This window comes from Grammomys surdaster, unplaced genomic scaffold, assembly GCF_004785775.1.
Source record: "Grammomys surdaster isolate TR1022 unplaced genomic scaffold, NIH_TR_1.0 118058, whole genome shotgun sequence".
NCBI lineage: Eukaryota > Metazoa > Chordata > Mammalia > Rodentia > Muridae > Grammomys > Grammomys surdaster.
Window position 1 is genome coordinate 17174 of NW_021614590.1, and position 19033 is coordinate 36206.

At 38.1% G+C, this 19033-nt stretch overlaps 1 protein-coding gene and 1 pseudogene across 2 annotated transcripts; both read right to left on the minus strand.

Annotated features, from left to right (window-relative positions):
* Positions 1–4075: 4075 nt before the first annotated feature.
* On the minus strand, positions 4076–6072 carry LOC114635808 (annotated as a pseudogene).
* A 2182-nt stretch (positions 6073–8254) lies between these two features.
* Positions 8255–14912, minus strand: LOC114635809 (zinc finger protein 260-like). Of its 2 annotated transcripts, XM_028784221.1 has the most exons (4): positions 14834–14912; positions 12032–12158; positions 9749–11180; positions 9521–9581 (listed from the first exon to the last, which is right to left on the minus strand). In XM_028784221.1, the coding sequence occupies exons 1-4, from the start codon at positions 14861–14863 to the stop codon at positions 9521–9523; spliced, it is 1650 nt and encodes a 549-aa protein (XP_028640054.1). In that variant the 5' UTR covers positions 14864–14912. The 2 variants fall into 2 exon arrangements, with proteins under 2 accessions (XP_028640053.1, XP_028640054.1); XM_028784220.1 differs by having other exon boundaries at positions 8255–11180.
* Between the last annotated feature and the right edge of the window lie 4121 nt (positions 14913–19033).

Consider the following 19033-nt stretch of genomic DNA (forward strand, 5'->3'; position numbering starts at 1 on the left):
CCTGTGGAGACACCTTATCCTGAGCCATCCTAGAGGAGCTGCTGGACGCAGAGCAGCGGACAATGTACCCTGAACCATTCTAGAGGAGTCACTCCACTCAGACCAGTGAATACCTAGCTGATCTGGCCTGTGAAGACACCATATCTTGAACCATCCTAGAGGAACCATTGCACTCAGAGAAGCAGGATTTCAGGATCCCAGAGGCGGCCTGAGTCCCAGGAGTTCTTCCACCCAGGAGCTTGGGATAACAGCATCACAGAGACAGCTGGACTCTGAGGAGATCTGACACAAGCAAGATAACTGGAAAGACAGACCCCAGTTAGGCCCAGTGAGCACAGGTACCACTAGAGTTAACCAGATGGCTAACACAAGAACACAAGCAACAGAATCCAAAGTTACTTGGCATCATCAGAACACAGTTCTCCCACCATAGCAAGTCCTGGACACCCTATCACACCAGGAAAGCAGGATTCAGATTTAAAATCACTTCTCATGATGATGATAGAATATTTCAAGACATAAGTAACTCCCTTAAAGATGTACAAGAGAACACAGGTAATCAGGTAGAAGACCTTAAAGAGGAAACACAAAAGTCCCTTGAAGAATTGCAAGAAAATACAACCAAATAGGTGAAGGAATTGAACAAAACCATCCAAGATCTAAAAATGGAAATAGAAACAATAAAGAAACTGAAGGAGGGGCCGTCTGAAGACCACTCCACCTGAGTATCCATCCCATGTGCAGTCACCAAAGGTAGATGCTGATGTGGAAGTCAGGAAGTGCATGCTGATAAGAGCCCGATATGGATGACTCCTCAGAGGTCTTCAAGAGTCTGACATACTCAGAGGCAGATGCTCACAGCTAGCCATTGAACTGATCATGGGGTTCTCAATAGAGGAGTTAGAGTGAAGACTGAAGGAGAGCTGAAAGGATTTGCAGCACCATGAGGAGAGCAACAATACCAACCAACCACATCTTCCAGGGTCTAAACCACCAGCCTGGGAGCACTTAGGGAGGGATCCAGCGCTTCAGTTGAATATGTAAGAGTGGAGGGCCCTGCTGGGCATAGGTGGAAGAAGAGAACCTTGACCTCATGAAGGCTGGATGCCCCAGGGGGTGGGAATTTTGAGGGTGGGGAGGTGGGAGTGGGGGGGTAGATAGAGGTTACACCCACAGAGAAGAAGGAGGAGGGGTGAGGGGATTGGGGGTTCCTGGGTGGGTGGGGGATGGGGTAAGGGGACAACATAGGAAATGTAAATAAAACATCCAATAAAAAATTAGAAAAAAAATCAAAAAAAAAAAAAGAATATGAGCAAGCAATAATCGCTTTGAACTCTTAAATTCTTTTCGATAAAATAAAGCCAAGTGGCTTTAAGTTTGAAAAAAAAAGAAATCTAAAAGGGAGACTACCCTGGAGATAGAAAACATAGGAAAGAGATCAGGAGTTATGGATGCAAGCATCAACAACAGTATACAAGAGATAGAAGAGACAATCTCATGTGCAGAAGATACCATGGAAAACATTAACACAACTGTCAAAGAAAATGCAAAATACAAAAAACTCCTAAACCAAAACATCCAGGAAATCCAGGACACAATGAGAAGACCAAGCCTAAGAATAATGGGTATAGAAGAGAGTAAAGATTCCCAACTTAAAGAGCCAGTAAATACCTTTGACAAAATTATAGAGGAAAACTTCTCTAACCTAAAGGATGAGAGGCCCCAAAACATACAGGAAGCCTACAGAACATCAAACAGACTAGACCAGAAAAGAAATACCTCCCGTCACATAATAATCAAAACATCAAATGCATAAAACAAAGAAAAAATACTAAAAGCAGTAAGGGAAAAAGGTCAAGTAACATACAAAGGCAGACCTATAAGAATTACACCAGACTTCTCACCAGAGGCTATAAAAGCCAGAAGATCCTGGGCTGATATCATACAGATCCTAAGAGAACACAAATGCCAGCCCAGACTACTATACCCAGCAAAACTCTCAATCACTATAAATGGAAAAACCAAGATATTCCATGACAAAACCAAATTTGTACAGTATCTTCCCACAAACCCAGCACTTCAAAGGATAATTGATGGAAAACGTCAACACAAGGAGGGAAACTACAACCTAGAAAAAGCAAGGACGTAATCTTCCAACAATCCCAAAAGAAGATAGCTACACAAACATAAATCTACCTCTAATAACAAAAATAATAGGAAGCAACCATTATTTTTCCTTAATATCTCTTAACATCAATGGACTCAATTCTCCAATTAAAGGACGCAGACTATCAGACTGGATACACAAACAGGACCCAGAATTTTGCTGCATACAAGAAACACACCTCAGTGACAAAGACAGACACTACCTCAGAGTAAAAGGGTGGAAAACAATTTTCCAAGCAAATTGTCCCAAGAAACAAGCTGGAGTAGCCATTCTAATATCAAATAAAATCAAGTTTCAACCAAAAGTAATCAAAAAAGATAAGGAAGGACACTTCATACTCATCAAAGGAAAAATCTACCAAGGTGAACTCTCAGTTCTGAACATCTATGCTCCAAATGCAAGGGTACCCATGTACATAAAAGAAACTTTATTAAAGCTCAAAACACACATTGCACCTCACACAATAATAGTGGGGGATTTTAACACCCCACTCTCAGTAATGGACAGATCATGGAAACAGAGACTAAACCGAGACACATTGAAATTAACAGAAGTTATGAACCAAATGGATTTAACATTTCATCCTAAAACAAAAGAATATGACTTTTTCTCAGCACCTCATGGTACCCTCTCCAAAATAGACCACATAGTTGGTCACAAAACAGGCCTCAAGTGATACAAAAAGATGAAAATAATCCCTTGCATCCTATCAGATCACTATAGACTAAGGCTGGTCTTTAATAATGACAAAACCAATGAAAAACCCACATGCATGTGGAAACTGAACAAAGCTCTACTCAATGATGACTTGGTCAAGGAAGAAATTAAAGACTTCTTAGAATTTAATGAAAATGAGGACACATCATACCAAAACGTGTGGGACTCCATGAAAGCAGTGCTAAGAGGAAAAGTCACAGCTCTAAGTGCCTACAAAAAGAAATTGGAGAGAGCATACACTAACAACTTGACAGCACACCTGAAAGCTCTAGAACAAAAGAAGCAAATACACCCAAGAGGAGTAGACATCAGGAAATAATCAAACTCAGCGCTGAAATCAACCAAATAGAAACAGAAAGAACAATACAAAATATCAACAAAACCAGGAATTGGTTCTTTGAGAAAATCATCAAGATAGATAAACCCTTAGCCAGATTAACCAGAGGGCACAGAGACAGTATCCAAATTAATAAAATCAGAACTGAAAAGGGAGGCATAACAAAAGAAACTGAGGAAATTAAAAAAATTATCAGATCCTACTACAAAGGCCAATACTCAACAAAACAAAACAAAACAAAACAAAACTGACCACAAAGTATGCATGCCACCTATGTCCATCTTGTTGACCCCAATGGGTCTTTATTTGGGGCTCTTTAAAGCAGCAAAATGGACTTAAAGACAGTTGCCATCAGGAAACTCCAACCCAACATGGAAAACAACTTATACACACTGGACAACCGAAGCATACTGTACAAATTCAGGCAAATCTACTGGATAAAAGGTGTCCTATTTTGGTTGTTCAGGTTATCAAAGCTTCTACTAAATAGCATGTAATCTGAGTTTCTTCATGGGAGTTAAGTAGAGTGAATCCTGTCAGTTTCACAAATTTCATGAAGCCATTTGGGTATTATATTTCCTGCCCTTATCAGCTTCTCTTCTGGAGAGACTATTTCAGTCTCCCAGAAACTGCTACACAAACAGCACCTTCTCCAGGCCTTTCCATATTTTCTTCATTATGAAGTATTTGAGGTTGAAAAAGTAGAATGTTTTAATAAAGTATTTTGTACAATTTCACATATTAAATTTTTTCTCAGTGTAAGCTCTTGATATTTTCTAAGATTTGAACCTTACAAGATTTCAGAAATTTCTCATGTTCGTATTGATTTTCCAGTGTGGAGCATGCAGCAGTTTTTAAAGGCAGAACTTGGATAAAGCACATGCTTCATTCATTACTAACAGAAACTTTCCTTCAGTACTATGAAGTTTCTGATGTTTTCTTAGACCTGAGAGGTGGGTAAAGACTTTGACACATTTACTCCATTTGTAGTTTTCCTCTCCTGTATGAATTCTATGATGTATTCTAAGTTGGACTTTCTGAATATAGCATTTGTCCCTTTCACTGCATTTGTAACGTTTCTCTCCAGAATGAATTTTCTGACGTCTTCTAAGATCTGAGCCACTGGTAAAAGATTTCTTACATTCACTACATTTGTAAGGTTTTTCTCCTGTATTAATTCTCTGATGTTTTCTAAGACCTGAGCAACATGTAAGGGATTTCACATATTTACTGAATTTGTAAGACTTTTCTCCTGTGTGAATTCTCTGATGTATTGTTAAGTTGGGCTTTCTGAATGAAGCGTTTTTCATATTCAGTACATTTGTAAGGAGTTGTTTTCCCCTGTATGAATTCTCTGATGGGTTCTTAGGTGTATCAGTCAGGTAAAGTTTTTGCCACATTGATTACATTTGTAGTGTTTCTCCCCTGTATAAATTGTCTGATGGCTTCTTAGGTGTGTGAGTTAGCTAAAACATTTGTGGCATTCACTGCATTTGTAAGGTCTCTGTCTGGTATGGGTTTTGTAATGGTATTTAGTCTGATACAACTGATAAAAGCACTTGCCACAAGCCTTACATTTGTGGGGTTTCTCTCAGAATGATTTCTCTGGTGTATAGTGAGGCACAAATGGATTCTTTGATTTTGATTGATGATGGAAAACAAATTTAAATAGTATACAGTCTTTAAACTTACAAGGTTCTTCTCTAGAATCCCCACTCTAATGTCTGTTTATGGTTGAAGACTCAACAGAAGCATCCTTGCGTTTACCATATCTGTACTTACTGCAGTTCACTGCAGTATCATGTGTGTCATATGGTGAACATTGGGAGGATTCATGAACCATTTTCCCAAACTAGCTACATTTACAAGACTTCTCCTGGATATTCACAGGCTGATGGACCATATACTGTGTGCCTTGCTAGAAGATTTTTTTCTTATTTTCCTCTTATCTGATGGCTCTCTGGAAAGTTAACACAATTATGGATAATAAAGGAGTGACACATGAGTAACAGATTCAACAACTGATCTTTCCTTAAGTCCTCTAAAGCATGGAACAATAGCAATTCTTAGGAATACCACTCTCAGCAGAGGCCTTCTGTGTTTCACTATCATTAAATGGAAGACCAGAAAAAAAGACCTACTGTGAGCTCCATCATACCAAAAGCAACAATAACAGTCTGCTCGTTCTTATCTGAACTACTCACCTTTCAGAGGATGAACAAATGGGTGACAGAGCAATAATAAACTTTGAGACAGTGGCTCTCTGAAGTGTCATAAGAGGGATGTTTCTCTATTTTCTTGTTGTTTATATTTTTGAGACAAGAGTCCATTACGCAGCCTTTCTTGGCTAGGAACACACTACTTAAATCAGGCTCTCCAGAAACTCACCAGATCTTCATGCTTCACCATTCCTAGTGCTAGGATTAAAATCTCTCAATTTTTAAAGATCAGGAAGAAATAAATAGTTTAAGTCAATATGAAAATCAAAATAGTCCAATTAATTAAGCATACTTCGAGGCATTTCCATGCTCTGAATATTTAATTTTCTTTGAACTTTGAAGTTTTCCTTAAAATCTACATAAGAGATCTGGAGAGACTGCACAGGATATAGCATTGGTTACTGTCATAGAGAACAAAGACAAATGTAAAAGAAGCACCAGGAAAATGTGTTATCAGAATCCCCCTTATTTCTCTAGACAGTTCAGATAATTTACAGACAAACAAAGTAGGTAAATACAAAGGACAAGTCAGGGATTCTACAAGAAGAACATTCTTACCTACAAAGACTAGATTCCTGTAATTCTCCAACATCACATCCATGTACAAAGCCCTCTGAGGAGAGTCCAGGCATTCCCACTCCTCCTGAGAGAAGTCCACAATCACATCCCTGAAAGTCAACAGACCCTAAAATGGAAAATTACCCATTTACCAGGTGCTGCTGGGGGAAAAAATGTTTTCTTAGGTAAAAGAAAACTACCTAATGAATTAGAGACCAGGATATAGACCAGGACAATTACAAATGACAAAAGTTTTCTAGAGGTGGTACAGAGGTGGTTCAGAAAGAAAGAGCACTAGATGTTCTCCCATAAGACTAACACTTGTAGCCACCCGAGCTGCCTCACAATCGGGGGCCACTTTGTAATGGCCCGTTCTGTTGCTCCAGTCCGCGGGTCTGGGTCTAGCAAAATAGAGAGAGTGGGGGCGGAGACGCGAAGAATGGAGACAGGACAGGGAGTCTGATCAAGTCTCCTTTATTGGAAGGAAATCCTGGGTATTTATACCCTTTACCACGTGCCTTGCCCTCGTGGACAAGCACAGCTGAAGGCACTACGTCATGTGCCTTGCAGCGTGGATATCACGTGCACCTAGCTAGCAGTGAGGAGACCACATGCACCCAGCAGCGTGGAGACCACGTGCGCCTAGCTGCTGGCGGCACTAAACAGCAAAACAAGATATGTGAGAAAAACAAGATGTTTATCAGAGTGTGCTCAGCTATTGTAGGCTGTTGAAAACAAGTCCCTTGTCAGGGTATATGGCCTGAGATGGCTGCAAAGATGATAGCCGCTTTTGGCTAGGAGTCGGCTCCCAACAACACTTGGTTCTCAGCACACAAATTGTGCAAAGCAGAGTTTCAACCTCCAGTTCTATCAGATATAATACTTTCTTCTGAATTCTGAAGGCAGAGCATCATGAATACATTTAAGCAAATATACTAACACATACATAAAATAAAAATGAAAGTTAATTTTAATAAGGGATACTTTGAGCTGGGCATGGTGGCACATGCCTTTAATTCCAGCACATGTTAGAAAGAGGCAGGCAGACCTCTGTGATTTCAAAGAGAGCCTGGTCTACAGAGAAAGTTCTAGGGCCGCCATGGTTACATACACACACACACACACACTTTCTCAAAACAATCAAATAAAAACTGGAGAGATGGTTCAGCAGTTAAGACTATTCTCCCCAAGGTCCTGATTTCAAATTCCAGCAACTACATGGTGGCTTACAACCATAATGGGAAATGTTGCCCTCTTCTGTTGTGTCAGAGGAGAGCAGCAGTCTACTCACATGCGTAAAATAAACAAATCTCTTTAGAAAATTAAATAAGCCAAAAGGACCCTCTCCAGAACAGTCATGCTCTATCTTGTATTTCTATCTCTGTGAAAATAGGATGACTGTGATGATGGTCTCACAATAAGCAAGCTTGTAGGGAATATAAAATATACATTTGAGGTCTGCATGTAGAAATATAATTCTATAAAGGCTGTATAGGTATCAAGCAGGATCATGGTGTCTACTCTAAGGTGGAGAAATTATGGGAAAAACTGTACTTCCAAATTGTCCAACCATCGATGCTGTTGAAATATGAACTCTAGATCAATCCTCCTGTCTGCATTTGGGTCCCAACTGACTGTATTCTAAAACACTCAGTTCAGATGCTAAGGTCTAGTGCAGTGCCACACCCTTTCTTTTAAAAAAAAAAGAATATGGAATGCAGAATACACGTATGAGTCAAAATTCATGGATAAGTGGAATATGGCATGCTGGGGTTTTGGGGGGGCTAACAGGTCCTGAGTCCACTGTGCTCCTCATGGATGTGGGCCTTTGAGAGGTTTCCTTATCAGTTACCCTATGTTCATTAGAACTCATGGGATGCCTTCAGGCTGTGGTGTCTTCAGGGGAACAGATCTGCAAGGTAGAACACAACTGCTGGAAGAGCTCTACAACATTTTCATATAATTCAAAGTACTTGTCATAAAGGCAGAGTCACAAGGAGACAATATCTCAGTGGTATCTCAGTCCTAAGACCACTGAAAATATGTTTTCTTATGGTTTTAAGCAACCCCTGTGAGAAGTTCATTCCACCCTCAATGGTGTTGCTACCCATGGGTTGAAAAACATTGTTCTAATATTCACTTCATATTACAAGTTTGCAGAAAATATTAATGGGTTTGGTACTTTTCTTGTGGGAGACACAACATATATATCCATCTACCCATCCCAAGTGGAAACTGAAAACAATCAAGTCCAGCTTGTTGAACCAATGATCTTTATTGGAGTTTCATACAGGCCTCAGGTGGAGTTAGGAAATGAGAGCCCAAGGGACTCAATGACAATTGTTATTCTGAAGTTTAAAACCATCATATGATACAGATTATGAATACTGGACTCTGGGATCAAACCGCATATCCATAGGCATATCTACAGGATAAAGAGCATCCTATATGTGTGGCTTAGTTTGTCAAATCCACTTTTTAAAAATATAGTTTGTCTGAGTATCTTAATTTGAGTTAAGGAAACAGAATACTGTCAGTTTCATTCGCTAGTTTGTTGGCAAGTATTTCCCAGCTGCTCTGAATGAAATAGATCATTTCAGTCTCCAGGAAACTTTATATAATTCCATATTCTTCTAGCTTCTTCATCGTGTCTTCATTATGACAAAGTTGAAAGTGAACAAGTAAAAACTTAATAAACTATTTCCTTCATTGTAACATTTTCAGTTTCTCCCAGCATAAACCCTGGATAGTTTCTAAGATTTGAGCATTAATTAAGCACTTTCACAAATTTCTCATATACATAATAAATAATTCTTTAGTGTGGAGCCTCAAGTGTTGCAAACAATACAGCTTGAATAAAGCACATGCCACATTTTTTCCACTGGACACCTTTTTCTGACTATAAATTTCCAAGTATTTTCTTCGATCTGATATTAGGATAAAGACCTTTCCTCATACATTACATGTCTAAGGTTTTTGTCTTGTAAGCATTCTTTGATGAACCAACAGGAAACAGTTTGTACATTTACTACATTCATAAGGACTCTCTTATATGTAATCTCTGTTAAATTCAAACCATTCCTTGGGAATGGTTTTTCTCATTCAATTCATTTGTTAAGTTTCTCTACTGTATGCATTCTCTGATGAGTGCTAAGATTGTTTCTGGCTAAAGAATTCATTACATTCACTATATTTTTAAGGTTTTTCTCCTGCATGAATTCTCTGATGAATTCTAAGACTGCTTTTGCAGGTAAAGTATTTGTCACATTCATTACATTTGAAAGGTTTCTGTCCTGTATGAATTCTTTGATGAGTAAGAAGACTGAATTTTGGGGGAAATCATATGTCACATTCATATTTGTAACATTTTTTTCTTATGTATGAATTCTCTGATGTTTTCTAAGATCGCCTTTGTGGGAAAAGCATTTGTCACATTCACTACATTTGTAAGGCTTCTCTCCTGTATGAATTCTCTGATGAACATTAAGACTGCTTTTGCGGGTAAAGCATTTGTCACATTCACTACATTTGTAAGGTTTCTCTCCTGTATGAATTCTTTGATGAATAATAAGACTGCCTTTTTGGGTAAAATATCTGGAACATTCATTACATTTGTAAGGTTTCTCACCTGTATGAATTTTCTGATGACTACTGAGCCTGGCTTTCATGGTAAAAGATTTGTCACATTCACTACATTTGTAAGGTTCATTTCCTGAATGTATTCTCTGATGAGTTCTAAGACAATATTTGTCAGTAAAGCATTTGTCACATTCACAGCATTTGTAAAGTTTCTGTCCTAGGTGAATGCTCTGATGAATATTAAGACTGCTTTTGCGGGTAAAGCATTTGTCACATTCACTACATTTGTAGGGTTTTTCTCCTGCATGAATTCTCTGATGAATAATTAGACTACATTTTTGAGTAAAGAATTTGTCACACTCACTACATTTATAAGGTTTCTCTCCTGTATGAATTCGCTGATGAATTGTAAGATTGCCTTTCAGGGAAAAACATTTGTCACATTCACTACATTTGTAAGGTTTCTCTCCTGAATGTATTCTCTGATGAACTCTAAGACGGTATTTCTTAGTAAAGTATTTTTCACAATCAATACATTTGTAAAGTTTTTCTCCTGTGTGAATTCTCTGATGAATACTAAGATCACTTTTGAGGGTAAAGCATTTGTCACATTCACTACATTTGTAACCTTTATCTCCTGTATGAATTATTTGATGAATTATAAGACTGCATTTTTGAATAAAGCCTTTGTCACATTTACTACATTTGTAAGGTTTTTCTCCTGTATGAATACTCTGATGTCTTCTAAGATCGCCTTTGTGGGTAAAGCATTTGTCACATTCACTACATTTGTAAGCTTTCTGTCCTGTGTGGATAATCTGATGACTTTTAAGGCCGCTTTTGTAGCCAAAGCATTTGTCACATTCACCACATTTGTAAGGTTTTTCTCCTGTATGAATTCTAAGATGCTTTCTAAGATCGCCAATTTGGGTGAAGCATTTGTCACATTCACTACATTTGTAAGGTTTCTTTCCTGTATGAATTTTCTGATGTTTTCCAAGATAGCCTTTGTGGGTGAAGCATTTGTCACATTCACTACATCTGTAAGGTTTCTTTCCTGTATGATTTCTCTGATGAATAATAAGACTGTATTTTTGGGAAAAGTATTTGTCACACTCACTACATTTGTAAGGTTTCTCTCCAGTATGAATTGTCTGATGTTGTCTAAGTTTGCATTTCTTGGAGAAACATCTGTCACATTCACTACATTTGTATGGTTTCTTTCTATTATTGGTTTGTTCCAGAGTGAGTTTTTCTTTAGAGTCAAAATCTTTATCAAGCTCTGTACCATTGCATTCTTTCTTTCCTCTGTGGATTCCCTGAGTTAAACTGATGGTAGAGCAGGAATTTAAACAGTCTGCTGGCTTTTTATAGTTGCAAGGTTCTCTGTTGTTTCCAGTTTCAAGCCTGCTTAGGTTTGATGATTCAACAGATGTATCCCTGAGGTTAGGTTTATCAGGTGTACTTTGGGTGGATTCATGAATGATTTTAACAAGCTCATGACATTTATAAGACTTCACTTGGATATTCACATGCTTGTGGACAATATGCTGTAGGTCTTGATCTAAGATGTTCTCATATTTATGACACATGCCGTGACTCTCTGAAAAAAAAATGCAATTAGAGATGACAGGGATTAGTGGATGAGTAAGACAATATCCCACCACATTCCCTGAAATTTTCCAATGTAAGTTAGTGATCTCAAAGATAGAGCTCTCAAAAATGGTCTTTCCTGTTTCACAATCATAACATGGATGCTTAGAACAACCTCAAATTTCATCTATATGAAATAACAGGAAACAATAGCCTTCTATATCTTATTTAAACACTGTGCTTTTCAGAAGGTAAAAAGAATAGGTAATGGAACAGTAAAGGACTCTGAGCAAGGAGCTCTCTAAAGGATCATGTAAAAAAAAGTTTCTCTATTTTGCTTTTTTATGTTTTGTGACAGAGTAACACAGTGTAGCTTTGGTCAGCTAGGAATTCATTATGTAATCTACACTGGCATGGAACTTATGATATAGAAGCCATGCTGTACCAGAACTAAACATAGAAACCAAAGGTCAAAAACTAAATAAATAAGGAACAAAATTCTTATAACCAACAGCCCTGTTTCTATTTAGAGCATTTTTAAGATTTGCAACAGTAAAATTAGAATATTCCAATTATTACAGGTGTGGCAATACATTTTCCTGCTCTGAATATTCAGGTTTTTTTGAATGTTGAACTTTTGATTAAAGCAGATACAATGTCTTGAGAGATTACACAGAATACAATACTGGATCCTCTTCTAAAGAGTGGAGAGAAATATAAAGGAAGCATAATGAAGAACTTATGTTGGTATCCAGAATTTTCCTTATTCTGGGAGTCTCTAGACATGTCAGAGAGTTGATATATACACAGTAGGTAAAATCAAAGAATGAATCAGGAATTTTACAATATGGCTAGTCTTACCCACAAAAAGCAGATTGTTGTAATTCTCCAACATCACATCCATGTACAATGCCCTCTGAGCACGGTCAAGACATTCCCATTCCTCCTGTGAGAAGTCCACAGTCACATCCTTGAATGTTAACTGACCCTGTAATAGAAAATTACCTGTTTATCATGTGCTGCTGGACAAAAGAGTTTTCCAAGATGAAACAGACCTAAAGAATAAGGGTCACGTTGTGATGAATATGAGTCATGGGAAATATTCAAGGACAAACAGCATCTTCTAGTTGTGCTATAGAAAGGTGTCAGAAGTTAAGCATTGCTACTCTTATGAGACAATGCAGAGAATGGCATACTATATTGAGTACATTCCTAAGGTCTCTCTCCTTCATGAATTTTCTGGTGTTTTCTAAGACCATAGGAACAGAAGAATATGCCACCATCACTTCATTTGAATATTTGTGTGCAGTTTGAATTTTGTAATCCTAAATTGTTTTCCAGCACCCACATGAACTACACAGCAGATATTTATTTCTAATTCTTTAAAATCTAGTGCTCTCTTCTGAACATAAAGGCTGGAGGAATATACAATATATGCAAACACTGAGGTAAATGTACTAACATACATAAAAGGAAGTAAAATTTAATTTTAATAAAGAATGTTACCTACCATAGTCTTAGTCTTTATTGTATTTTTGTTTTCTTTGAAACAGGAGTACATAGTGGAATCATAAATAGGGAACTTTTAGGGAATATAACATGTGTGATCTAGATGCAGGAATGTATCATTATGAATTATAGGGTTGTTATCAAGCAAAATCAAACATCACAGATGGTCAAGTTACAATGAGTAAAACTGTGCTTCTAAATTCTACAGCTGTCATTCTTGCTCAACCATGGACATTGTATCAATCCTGTCTGCAGCTGGGTCTCACCTGACTCTACTCTAAAATTCTTAGTCGACATCCTGAGGCCTAGGTACAATGCTGTACCCTTACTAGAGCAAAGACGTAGATAGTGAAACGCAGAATTGTTGGATGAATTAAGAACCACAATTTTTCTTTAAACAGAAAAAAAGGGTAATGTCAGTGAACACATTCAACATTCCAAAGGACACACAGAATGAAGTACTTTATAAGGATGTTTTATGAGGCTATATTCACAACATTAAAATATATAAAAGAAAAACAGTATTAGAAAACATTAAAATTATTTACAGTTTTCTCAAAGTTTACATATGCAATACAGATAATAACAATTTCATAAATTCCATATGGTCTTTTACTACAGAATAATTAGACATGTATGTGTAAATAAATGGCATATGTGACAATGCACTCAGATGAAGTAGAATAATTTTCTTTGATCAAATTGTGTTTTTAAATTGAGAGAATTATACTAACTGTTTTAAATATATCATTGCTAGTGAGATTGACTTAAGTGAAAACTTCAATCTTTTAATTTTAATTTTCTTTTCTTTCTACACACATTGCAGTTAACTACAATGTATGACTTCAGTCCCAAGAGCTTGATGTTGAACTCTGGGATTCACAGGCATAATGTGTCACTCAGTCCATATAAATACATGCAGATAAACACTTAAGAACCCAAAGACGTGAAAAGAATATTATTGTAGCCAGGCAGGTGGTGGCACTAGCCTTTAATCCCAGCACTTGGGAGGCAGAGGCAGGGGGATTTCTGAGTTTGAGGCCAGCCTGGTCTACAGAGTGAGTTCCAGTATGGCCAGGGCTACACAGAAAAACCCTGTCTCGAAACAAACAAACAAACAAACAAACAGGAATATTATTGTAAAGAAACAGCACCACAGCCCGTCAGAATTTTTCCCCTATGTAATATATAAATTGGAAGAGAGAAAAAAAACATACAAAGGATGGAACATTCTTTTCATTAAAGAAGAGAAGAGAAGAATTAAGAGAGACATTCAGTAATGGTTGAAATTTCATGGCTTATACAAAGTACCAAGGCAATACTATCCAGAAGAATCTTACTAATACATTCCATGTGCTGCAATAAAAAGGTACACACAGTAGTGTTTACACTACTTCTAAAAAATGATGAAACAAAGCAGAAATAGAAAATAATCATCTCTATATTGAGAACTTACCACACTGAGCACTGATCAGACTCTCCAGAGACAAACAGATTTCATGTGTCAACACACACATGATTACTGTGTAACACAAAATGCCAAAAAGAGATACCAGAATACTACAATCTGTATCCTCTAAAAACACATCAATTTTATGGCAAGAGAGAGCCAAATATTCCTTCCATCATGTGTGCCTCTATGGAGCTGAATATTTACTATTAGGATTCAACACAGTGGGTGTATTCTAATTCTACTTTCCCATAAACTCTACTCTTCCATATATTTGCCTATCCACATCCACAAGCTTGTTTCTAGAAACCTGACCATTCCTGAAACAGCATTTATGTAGCATGTGAGACCTTCGTTCCCCACTAATATAAAAGGGCACAAGTTCATCCGATGTAGAAATTAGCTACCAATATATTCATTGAGAATCATTTGCAGTAGATTCTCTTTCAGACCTGAAGGTCTCTGGGCCTTGGAAATTTATGTCCTCACAGTATAAAATCCAGTGAAAATACAATAGGCACAAGGCTGTGCTTGTCTCTTTTGAAGTGAAAGATCTAAAGGCTCAATTTTGATCATTGGAGAAGAACAAAGATAAATTACAGAAAGGAAACACTTTAGATAACATTACCAGAGGTAGAGAACTAAGGTCTCAAATGCTTTAAATACTAATAGGAATTTCAAAGAAATGTGGAAAGGGCACTAACCTGAGGAACATTTATGAGAGAAGCATTCATTCTTCTTGTTACTCTTCTCTGAAAAATTAAAAGCTAAAATAAATACAACAATCTTATGAACAATGCTAAACCATTAAAAAAAATAACATAAGAAGGAAAATTATACCAGTAAACTTGACAACATTCCTGCATTCAGGAGAGCATGGAATGGTATATTTAATGTGGCAAGAAAAATTACTACAATCGGTGGCCTTTTTCAAACCTTAGCAGGTACCAGGCACAGATATAAAGTATATGTATGCCAGCTGTAAAAAACTACTACTCAGGGATATTACTGGGAATGTAAGATTCAAGAACTAGAGTCAGAGGCAAATGGCTAGTGGGGCCCTAAGATGGATGCCTGGCATTAAATAAAGTTCATTAGCTATCACAGTACAATACAATATCTGACCCTTTGGTCATGTTTCACTTCATTCTACCTGACAGATACAGTACATGCCTTTTCCATGTGTGTACTGTTGTCTTGTACAAACATAGATTCTACCTGTCAAATATCATATTTTGCTCAAATTGATAAACCATCATCAGGTCCAGTTACAGCCATTTCCATCATCATCTAAGAAGGCTTTACTTTGTTTCTGAGGTAACATGTATCTTTCCAATTACTCTTCCTTTCAATGAGAAATTCTTTTCTAAGCTGCATGCACACCTTTGTGTGAGAATATTGACCATTGAAATCCATGTGAACCCATTTATAAGGAGAATATTACAATTCAGGACACACCTGTCTTTAAATGGCATGTCCATGTGCTAAATGTTCTAAGCGAGTGTTTCTAGGCCTTTCTAATGCCGAAATCTTTTGTATATACACAAATATATATATAAACACATATATATACATGTATATATATGTGTATATATATGTATGTATGTGTATATATATACATATACATATATGTATGTCTCAAAAATAAGAACTTAATCTGAGTGTTGAAATAGTATTACTACAGAAAGTTGTCATGACCATGATAGTAGCATGTAGGTAACTCTTTTTATGTATTGTATTGACCCTATGTTTCTCTCATATCAAATACTTCTCCAGACATTTTTAACAACCAATTAGATGGTCTCTTTCTATGCCACTGCCCAGGTTGTTTAGTGTGATAATGGGAAATAGCAGAGGGATGGCATGGTGTGGAAAGTCATACAAAATTAATGAGAATTGAAGAGAGTAAAGGATGATTTTTCTAGAAACAAGTGAATATCAACCTTTTATGACATAAAACTAGGCCAGGCAATGAGGAAGTGCTGACACACTGTCTCCACTAACAATGTTTAAGGTCTGGATAGACTGAGCAATGAATTCTCCAATTCTTTTAGAAAAACCTATAATAATCTTGCACAGAGGATATTGTAGAATACTGAAAGAAATGGGAAGTCAGACAGTCATCACACAAAGCTGACTTTACCTTCACTTTAAAAAAAAGAGATGAAGAAAAAAAATTATAAAGGAAAAAAGATCATAGAGCAGTTGCAAGGATGTACACTGACACAGACATTCTCTCTAACGCATACAGAAGGGGAACAAACTGATTTCATTCCAATAATCTAAGACTGTTTCAGGACCCACAAAACAAACTATTCAAGGCAAAAATACGTAAAATCTGTGAGGGAAGACACACAACCCTGTCAACATATCCAAGAAAGTCCTGGGGAAAAATGTCTCATTAGTTCACTATAAGAGCACTGAAGAATATGAGAAGGAACATACCTCAGCATGATCAAGATAGCCAACATTCTACCCATCATTCCATAATTTGAAGCCAGCCTCCATCATTCAACTGTACTCAGAAGAAAGAAAAGGATGTGCAATGGCTTCACACTAACTCATAACAGTGTTATCACTGCTTACAAAGAGCAAGTAAGACTTAGAACATTTTAATGAATAGAATATGAATCTTTTGACTTTGAATATAAACCCACATTAAACGAATACACAATGCAAAGAAACCACACCAATGCTAGAAATGTGGGCAAGGCTTTAAGCTATGTTGAAACCTTATTAGACATAAAGCAACTCACACACAAGAAGTTTATAAATGTACAGATTGCAGTAAGCCCTTTGGCATGTCATAACTCATGTTTAGACTCTTATGTACATAACTACACGCCCTACGTGCATCATGGGGAAAAACCTGACAACTGTACAGAATGTGGAAATTGCTCCCATCGTGCATCAGATTTAGAAAATCAATACAGAATCCACACTGCAGAAAAAACTTACAAATTTAATGATTATGATAAACCCTTCACTTGATGCTCACGTATTAGAAAACATCCGAAATTCATACAGCAGAGGAAAATTCCAAGTGTAATAAATGTTCCAAAGGATATATCCAGAAACAACTTAGGAGACATCAGAGAATCCACACAGAAGAGAAGCTTTACGAATCCCATGAATGTGAGAAATCCTTTACCATTGATTCATCTCACACCAAAGCGTTCATACAGATGAGAAACTTCACAAATGCAATGAATGTGGAAACAGTTTTATGAAGAAACATCTTCCGCCACCTATCTCCTCTGCTTGCCGAGCACTCTGGGCCAAGCCAAGCTGCCCTGAGCAGCCTGACATACCAGGCTGACCTCTATTCTGCTACCACCCCTCCCCGCACCTGCATTAGACCTGCAGATTCTGAACCATACAGGTAAGATTGCTTTCCTACTCCCATATTCCTTGCTGGCTGAGCCCTCTTGGCCAGGACAAGCTGCCCTGAGCAGCCTGTTATCCCAGAGGGCCATTCACTCTCTTACTACCTCTGGTCCACCTTCATCAGACTCTAGAAACACACAGGTAAGCTTCCCTTCCCCATCCCATCTTATCTATTCACTGACCCTCTGGACCAAGCCAAGCTGCCCTAAGCAGCCTGCTAGCACAGGGGGACCTCAATTCTCCTGCCACCTCTCCACCCACTTTCACTGGACCTCTGGCTCCTGAACCATACAAACCCTCAGGTCCTGAAACATACGGAGTAAGGATACCCTCAGAGGCTCGTCACAGCAGGACCATTGAGGTTTACCTCATCCCGATATTTACTACAAAAACATCCAGAACATCTCACAAGGAGGAATAAAAGAGTCATAAGAGTCAGATGGAGGGAGGGAACTGGGATGTAAGGAGAATGAAGAGGAAAACAGGGGATTGAGCATCAGGTGTGGGGGAGGATAGGAGAAATGGACAGATGGCCAGGAAAGTGAATGAAAATCTCCAATTGACAGGGGTGAAGAGGTGGGGTCCAATTCAGGATGAGCCAGAGACCTGGGATAAGGAAGGCACCCAATTATCAATGGAGATGATGTCAGCTGTGAGTCACAACATTGGAGATAATGAACCTGAAGAGGCCACCTGCTGTAACTAGGCAGGATTTCCAAGGGAGCTATAGAGACGCCTACCCACCCACAAAATTTTCAACCCCAAATTCATCCTGTCCACAAGTAAGGTAGCCACTGGTGATAGAGCAGGGACCAAGGGAATGGCCAGTAACCAGCCCAACTTGAGACACATCCCATAGGCAAGCATCAGTCCCTGACACTATTAAGGATATTCTGTTATGCTTGCAGATAGATGCATATTGTGCTTTGAGAGACTCCATCAAGCAGCTGACTCTGACAGATACAGACAGCAACAGCCAAACAGTGGATGCAGCTTGGGAACTCTTACGGAAGAACAGGAGGAAGGACTGCTGGCCCCAAAGGGGACAGGAACTCCACAAGAAGACCAAAAGAGTCAACAAAACTGGCCCCTTGCTGGTCTCAGAGTCTGAACCAAAGAGCATACAGAGGCAGTACCTAGGCCTCCTCACTCATATGTAGCACAAGAGCAGCTTGGTCTTGATGTGGGTCCCAAACCACTGGAACAGGCTATCCCAAAAGCTATTGTTTGTATATGGGATATACTCTTCTAGCTGGGTTGCTTTGTCTGATATCAGTGGGAGAGAAAACTCCTAGCCTTGCATAAACTTGAAGTACTATGGTAGGGGGATAGCCAGATGGGCCCTCGCCTGCTCAGAAGAAAAGGGAAAGGAGAAGGAGGAAAGAATTGTGGGAGAAGGTGATGGGGGGGGTACAGTGAGCAGGATATAAAGTAAATACATAAAAAATAGTAATAAATAAGTTAAATTTTAAAACAAATTTAGGACACATCAATTTATAAAGAGATAAACTTTATGG